Source organism: Rhinoderma darwinii, chromosome 7 (genome assembly GCF_050947455.1).
Source record: "Rhinoderma darwinii isolate aRhiDar2 chromosome 7, aRhiDar2.hap1, whole genome shotgun sequence".
NCBI lineage: Eukaryota > Metazoa > Chordata > Amphibia > Anura > Rhinodermatidae > Rhinoderma > Rhinoderma darwinii.
This window is the reverse complement of record NC_134693.1, coordinates 12,595,355-12,603,851: the sequence shown is the minus strand read 5'-3', so window position 1 is coordinate 12,603,851 and position 8,497 is coordinate 12,595,355. Positions and strand designations below refer to the sequence as shown.

The following is an 8,497-nucleotide window of genomic DNA, read 5'->3' as shown; positions in this document are numbered from 1 at the left end:
TGTCAGAGAGCTGGGCCCTATATCTAATCCTATCATGTGTCATACTGTCTGCTGAGCCACTGTATCTAATGCTATCCATCGCTATAGGGTCGGGGTGCTATAGATATGCTGTCTCCTCTATATGTGTGTGTATATACAGAGGGAGGATATATGTATTGGGTCTATTGCCCCTGACATTTTAAGACCTTAGCGACGCCCTTGGCTGCTAGTGCTGCATCGTTGAGTCACTTAGGAAACCCAGCGATGCAGCTGAAAATCTGCGGGTCGTCGGCCATGTGAAGAAGTTTGGCGGGGGCCCAAGAAGAACTTTTGCACCGGGGCCCATGAGCCTTTAGCTACGCTCCTGTCTGGCACCGACCATTGCATAGCATCTGGCGCCTGAAAAAAAGGCATGCGTTTTTGCCGCCTTCGCTGTAAAATTGCATTTTTTGGCCGCGCGGCTAAACCGCACCGTGTGCTTACACCCTAATGGGACAAGGCTTAGTTTAGAGACATCTGATTGGCTGGATGTACTTCAGCTCTTGATTGGTGCTTCGTTTCATGCTGGAATTTCCTTATGTGAAGAGGCAGAGAAAGTTGCACCATTTAGTGTCAGGAGAGACAGTTGTGCAGCAGCAGATCCCGTAATTTACATGCATGATAGGTTCCTGTTTCCAAAACTCCAAGATCAAACTTAATACTACTACTCCCAATTGTAAATAGCAACCCATGGAGCAAAGAACTGGATCATTACAGTTTATTTGTATTTTTTTTTTATAACTCTGAGATTGTTGAGACACAAAAATATAACATATATCTTAACATCTTTGTGGAGGGCACATATACAAAATCAGTTTTACAATTTATACATTGTGATCTATTCAACTACCAGTTTAGGGTAGAATATACCACAGGATCCAATCAGATGAGTTGCTGTAAGCTCATATCAGTATATGATCGGTGTGGGTCCGACACCCGGATCCTGCACCGATCAGCTGAATGCGGGCACCGGATATTATTGCACAGTATGCAATGTACGGAGTCGGAAGCAGTTGGCTCCGTACACTGCATAGCGGCCGTGCTGCAGAACTGCAGCTTTTCTCCTATTCACTTGAATAGGAGCAGAGTCTGCTATATTGTGACCGGAGCCATCTGCTTCCGCCATGGACATCCGGTGCCCGGAGGCAGCCAGAGCAGCTGATCGGTGCGGAGTCCCGATGTCGGACCCGCACTGATCATACACTGATGACCTATCCTGTGGATAGGTCATCAGTTGTCCGGTAGTGGACAAACCCTTTAAAACCTAAATGCAACTCATCACATGAGAACCTTAAAAAGATTATACAATAGAGATGTTATGGAGGCAGCCATGTAACTGGTTGGTGCAGTTTCTTTGAAACTTTGGTTTACATAAGCACCTTAGAATTCGTGTTGTTGGAAAACTTTTAAGGGGTTGTCCCATCAGGATAACTCTTGTCCATATACCTCATTAAGGAGGACCTGTTCAGGGCTCTCCGGATATGTAATTCCTCTATTATTCCTCCTGTCAATGGGTAGTGTCCCTACTAAAAGTGTCAGAGTGTGTAGGGGCACACTCTATTGACAAGGCGAAAGGTAGTGCCCAGTTTCAATTTAGTCATACAGTTTCAGGAAGAATAATAGAGGAATGACACATGCTTAGTTATAAGAAAAGATGCTACAGAATTTATATTTTATGGGGTATAGAAATGTTTACTAAAACAGACATGTTAGGAGACAGGTCCTCTTTATTACACCACGCAGGAGAGCTGACAGCTACTCTTTCAGCAATATGAACATCATAAAGGGGGTCTCCTGCTCAAGACCCCCCTCTATGAGCTAGAGCCGAGAGTCAAGGCAGAGCATGGCTCCCACACTGGTGAACACCACACGACCATGTATTACGTTTTTTCTGGCAGAATTTGCTGCGGGTTCTAGGTTGGATATGCTGCGTACTTTTACGCAGCGCATCCGACTCGTGGGAACCCGGGCTAATACTACATTACCCGGAAGCGGTTACCTTCAGCTGCCCCTGGTGATATCCAGTGAATGCCGGGGATTAGAGAAGCCAGACTTGGGCTAGATGGGACAAAAAGTTGAAATTCTCCCTTTCCTACACAGTGGGGGAGATTTACTAAGCTGAATGCGCCAGTATTCTGGCTCAGCTTGAACCAAAAAAGTGACCTACTTGCCCATGTGCCGGATTTATTATGTATTTTAGACATGTTTTGCACCTCACTAGACAGTTTTGAAAAGTGTTTAGAAAGGGGGCATGGTTTAAAATATTGTTCTAACGTAAGCCAACCAAGAGGTGGTGTGAGGAAGAAAAAAGTGTCTAATATGTCTAACAAGATGAACCAAATTTATCATACAGCGTGCACCACTTTGCTAAATTTGGCGCATCTTCTGCCTGCCTGGTCTAGCTTTAAGCTGTGTAAGGGACAGTTCACACAGTTTTTTTGGCTCTGATATTGATGCGGAAACTGTGTCGGAATCAGCGCCAAATAACGTCTGAAATCGCTCCCCAATGATTTCAATGGGAGGTAGTGGCGTTTTTTTTCCTGGGCGGCTTTTGTCTGCGTATGTTGCTATATTATCATTGTCTAGCCATTTCTTCCATTAATTTTTTTTATATAGTTGCCCCATTTTTCTGGCATGTGATAATAAGCACATGAGCCCCATTGTACATTTATGTGATACTTGTTCCTACTACATAAACAGGAATAGTTGCCTTAATATCTTAAAGGGGTTTTCTCATAATGATAATTTTTCACCTATCCACAAGATAGGTGATAAATGTCTGATCGGTGGGGGTCCGACCACTGGGACCTTCAATGATCCTGAGAACGGGGGTCCCGGAGTGCCCTATGTGAATGGAGCGGGAACAGCACATGCTCTGCCCCCCTCTCTAGCCACATTCTATGGGGCTTCCGGAGATAACGCTCGGCTTATTCCTGGTGAATATAATGCACAGAACATGCAATTTATTCCATGTAGAATCTGCTCTTCATAACAATAATCACACTGATTTAAAACAATGCAACAAATGTCTCATACTGGCTGCAGGTGGACCCTCAGACTAGGGTTAGTGATGTCATAACTTAGATGCAGTGACATCACATTCAGCCAATTGACCAACTGAGGGTCAAGAGCTGTGAGTGGAGCATGTAGTAATCTGCTCCAACGGTTTAAGGCAGGGATCAACCACTAGGTCCACTCACATGACTGGACCACAAGGGAAGATCAATGGGCCTAGGCCATTCCCATGCTTTCAGGTCCTACCCAACCACTCAATCCACCCAAGTTAAAATGGTCATCTTTTCACATTCTTGTATGACTATGTGCAATGCATGATAATTCTGCATAGACAATGTATCACGTACACAAATCAAACACCACTGTGTCATCTGGAGACTGGATCTGAAACTGTGGCATGTACGGGCGTAACGTTCTCTTCAGAAAACTTGGGTGTCCATAGTCATTTTCTATTAGCTTGACAGACTTATCTTTCCCGAAATCCAGGTCTTGATATGAGATATTTTCATGGATGTGGTAGTTCACCAAAGGATTCTTTGAGAAAAAATTGGCTTGTACATTTTGGTTAGAATCTAGCCCCAAGTAGTAGAGATCTCTTTCGGGGCTGTCTCCTTCAAAACTTTCCTCCTGGTCAGTAGGCTCGGAAAATCCTTCAGATGATACTGTAGAGTTTGAAGACGTCATCTTGGGTTCCTTTGTATGCAAACCGGTCATGATAAGAAACACCTGTGTAGTGTCTTCTACATTCCCGATAACAATAGAATTATTTCTCAAAAAACATCCATCACCGGAGCCGACGCTTATTTTCCTCTCGTTGCTGCATTTCTTGCTTTGTTGAGGGTTGCCTATTATGGTTGCATATTTAACACTGGATTGGCATGAGGTATCTCTGTACATGGAAGCCTCGGGTTCGTCTGCGTACGTGCAAATACTGCTAAGTTGGCTCGTGGCGCACGCAGAATCATGGTCGTCTGTCAACCGGTCAACTATCGAGACGTTGTCTACATCTTCTTTCTCCCATCCTTTATCAATATTCAGGTTTTCAAAAATAGCTTCGGGTTCTAAGATGAATGGAAAATTGTGCGCCAGGTGTCCACGATGCTTCTTGAAAAGGTTTTCTAATGTATCTGGCTGGACAAAAACGCAATTACTTATTCTTAGTAAATCTTGTTCATGCTGGGAAACAAATAAATGCTCTGCGGTAACTAGATTAGAGAAACCTGACGGAACGTCAATGATGGATGATTTAGGTTGATGGGTTTTATATCCTGATATGATTTTTCGGAAGACTTTCTACTGAACAAACAAGGACTCTCGTCAACGCTCAGACAAAAACATCTCTACTGATGTGGACAAACTAACCTTTTGAAAATTGACTCCTTGAGCCCAAGAACAGTATTTGGGGTTGGGCACTTCTTTCCAGAACAATCGCTTCATTCTGAAATATATTGCATTGAAAAGAACATATTTAGTCTATAAACTGTACATCATACATCCAAAATGATTCATTAGAGCTCGTAATATCTTTTTTGGATGCGGACAATTTTAACGGTGAGGACTTTTTGCCAAACTTTTTTATTTTTTCATTTAGATACATATATGAGGGCTTGTTTTTTTGCGGAGCGAGTTGTAACATTTAATAAAACCATTTTTAATCTGCTACTGTTTTTGTTTTTTTAACACTCTGTCAGTGAAAAAATTGACAGTCACATACTAGGCAATGCTTAAGGCACGACCTAATAGGCATCTACATATGTTAGGGCCTTTCTTGGGCCACTGCCATATTTAACTGTCGACACCCGCAATTGTGTTGCTGGGGTCGGTGATGAGAGGACAAAGTAACCATTAACAAACCAGTTCAAAGTAAAAAACAAAACAAAAAAAAAAACATGAGAGAAATGCTAGTATGAATAATGCCTTAGCTTTTAATAAGCCTACAGGGAGATATGGCGTATTGATCCTATAAAGTTAAGGTCATTAAAGTTAACTTGAATTCCGGAAAAAAACAAAAAACTTATATTTTGAAAAAAAATGTAGTCCAAAGAGTAAATGTAATTTACACTGATTTTGTTTCTATAATACTTTGTAAACTATTCAACTAAAAAAATAATGTATCTAGCATTTGTTATGTTATACTGGGATGCAAGGGGTTATCTTACAAAAAATCTGATAATGCCGAGGAAAGTTTCATCCAGACACACCTCTCTATAACATCCATAATATAGATTCTCAGTTTTGGACAGTCCCTACTTGTTAGAAGGGTCCCTTGACAATAAGCAGATCACAAAGTGTCCCACTGCTGGGACCCTCAGCGATCAGCTGTAATCTGTGGGGAAAGCTGGTAGTAAGTGTTCAGTTTCTCTGCAGCGCCACCACAGGAGAAATGAAGCATTACACAGTGACCATTCATATCAATGGGTTGTCTGTGTAATGCAGGACAGAGAGACGCTCTATGTAACCACTCTCCACTCTGACCAAGAGATAAGGATCCTGAACAGGGGACCCCCCTCTATTAACTCTGAAATCCCTAATACCGTGTATGACAAGGGGTTTTCTAAACTGGACACCCCCTTTAACATTGCCCATTTAACCCGTTAGTGACCGCCCCATAGTGTTTTCACGGCGGCCACTAATGGGCTTTATTCGGATGCAATAGCCTTTTTACGGCGCTGCATCGAAATAAGTAAACAGAGCAGGGAGCTGTCAAATATCCCTGCTCTCTGCTACCAGAGGTAGCTGAGGGCTGGGGGCGTCCCTACTCTAACGGGTGAGATCGATATTAGTATCGATCTCACCCGTTTAACCACTCAGATGCGGCGCTTAGTAGCGAGCTCCGCATCTGAGTGGTTTTTGGAGAGAGGGAGGGAGCTCTCTCTCATCCCACTGGCACCCGGCGATAAGATCGCCGAGTGTCTGTGTCTCTGATGGCAGCCGGGGGCCTAATAAAGGCCCCCAGGTCTGCCTGTAGTAAATGCCTGCTAGGTCATGCCTCCGGCATGACCTAGCAGATGCCTGTCCGTTTTACACGGACAGGCATAATACACTGCAATACAAAAGTATTGCAGTGTATTATAAATGCGATTGGATAACCGCATAGTGAAGTCCCCTAGTGAGACTAGTAAAAAAAGTTAAAAAAAATGAAAAAACCCACTTTTCCCCCTTTAAATAGATAAATAATAAATGTTTGATAAATTACATTAAAAATCAGCAAATTTGCGACCACTGTCTTAGTGGCAAGTGCCATGCCAATTTGTAATTAAAATGTAGCATATGCCGTATTCCCCCTATTTGTAGGTTAGCAAGAAGAAAGGAAAGATGAAAGAGAGAAAGTGTAAACAGGGTTTGTTTGTAGTCTGTTGCCATGGAAACACATGGGTCTTTGAAGACTATTTGAAAAGTGGCTTAATTTTTGTTATTTGATTGTATCAATATTATTTGATAATACCTAAGAAATTACCTTTGATGTGATATGGCGAGAGTTATCACCAGGAGAAAAGACGTTGCGGTAATCACAGGTAAAATAATGTATAGGCCTGTTTTATTCTGCATTTCATCCGTGTCTACTGGAATGGATACAAAGATGATAAATATCGGTAACAATCTATATAGTCATTCGTAATCAGCACAAATAATATCATTTATTTGCTCATACATTAGGACAAATCATAGGGTGCAATACCAAGGCTTTGTTCACACGGAGGAAACTTTACATGAGCTCCGCTTGTCAAATGCCTCTTATTGTTTTCAATGGGAAACAGCCCCGTTGTTCATACAGGGCGGAATTTTCAGAGCATGGAATTAAAATAAGTGACATGTTACTTCTTGACACGGTTTCCACGGCCACAAACAGATTAGCTCCATTGCAAAACTGCAGCAGAATCTCAACCAAATCTATATCAGATTTTTTCACATGAAAAATCCTTAGTGTGAACATGGCCTAGTAATGGACACAAAATACACCTGTAAGGTTGGGTTCACACAGAATTTTTTGCAGGAGGAAAATCTGCCGAAAAATTCAGTTTGGAATTTTGAGGCAGATTTTCCTCTGCCTGCACGCCGATTTTCGCGGCGTTTTTCGCCCGCGGCCATTGAGTACCGGGGGCATAAAACGCAGCGAAATACACTTTCTCTGCCTCCAATTGATGTAAAAAAACTCTATGTAAACTGGCCCTAGATCTCTTTTATGACCCTCTGTCATAAGTAAATTTCTGGATAAAATACTGCCCCCATATCCATAATATTGTAGTTACAGTATAGACCTGTACATAGGGGGGAGTATTATAGTAGTTATATTCTTGTACATTGGGGGCAGTATTATAGTAGTTATATTCTTGTATATAGGAGGCAGTATTATATCAGTTATATTCTTGTATATAGCGAGCAGTATTATAGTAGTTATATTCTTGTATATAGGAGCAGTATTATAGTAGTTATATTCTTGTATATAGGGGCAGTATTATAATAGTTATATTCTTGTATATAGGGGGCAGTATTATAGTGGTTATATTCTTGTATATAGGAGCAGTATTATAGTAGTTATATTCTTGTATATAGGAGCAGTATTATAGTAGTTATATTCTTGTATATAGGGGGCAGTATTATAGTAGTTATATTCTTGTATATAGGGGCAGTATTATAGTAGTTATATTCTTGTATATAGGAGGCAGTATTATAGTAGTTATATTCTTGTATATAGGAGCAGTATTATAGTAGTTATATTCTTGTACATAGGAGGCAGTATTATAGTAGTTATATTCTTGTATATAGGAGCAGTATTATAGTAGTTATATTCTTGTACATTGGGGGCAGTATTATAGTAGTTATATCCTTGTATATAGGAGGCAGTATTATAGTAGTTATATTCTTGTACATAGGAGGCAGTATTATAGTAGTTATATTCTTGTATATAGGGGCAGTATTATAGTAGTTATATTCTTGTATATAGGGACAGTATTATAGTAGTTATATTCTTGTATATAGGAGCAGTATTATAGTAGTTATATTCTTGTACATTGGGGCAGTATTATAGTAGTTATATCCTTGTATATAGGAGGCAGTATTATAGTAGTTATATTCTTGTACATAGGAGGCAGTATTATAGTAGTTATCTTCTTGTATATAGGAGCAGTATTATAGTAGTTATATTCTTGTATATAGGGGCAGTATTATAGTAGTTATATCCTTGTATATAGGAGGCAGTATTATAGTAGTTGTATTCTTGTATATAGGAGGCAGTATTATAGTAGTTATATTCTTGTATATAGGAGCAGTATTATAGTAGTTGTATTCTTGTATATAGGAGCCAGTATTATAGTAGTTATATTCTTGTATATAGGGAGCAGTATTATAGTAGTTATATTCTTGTATATAGGGACAGTATTATAGTAGTTGTATTCTTGTATGTAGGGGCAGTATTATGGTAGTTATATTCTTGTATATAGGGGCAGTATTATAGTAGTTATAT

The 8,497-nt window shown here is 40.4% G+C and overlaps 1 protein-coding gene across 2 annotated transcripts in view; it reads right to left on the bottom strand.

Moving 5' to 3' along the window:
• Nucleotides 1–2,281: 2,281 nt before the first annotated feature.
• The window catches only part of LEPR (leptin receptor), a 49,668-nt gene continuing 43,452 nt past the window's right edge, over nucleotides 2,282–8,497 (bottom strand). Inside the window, exons 16-18 of one of the 2 annotated variants that reach the window (XM_075832779.1) lie at nucleotides 6,491–6,596; nucleotides 4,396–4,471; nucleotides 2,282–4,164 (exon numbers count right to left, since the gene is read on the bottom strand). In XM_075832779.1, the coding sequence (XP_075688894.1) occupies nucleotides 3,373–4,164; nucleotides 4,396–4,471; nucleotides 6,491–6,596 (974 nt within the window). In that variant the 3' untranslated portion in view covers nucleotides 2,282–3,372. The remainder of the gene's footprint in view (nucleotides 4,165–4,395; nucleotides 4,472–6,490; nucleotides 6,597–8,497) is intronic. The other variant, XM_075832777.1, reaches the window with a different exon arrangement.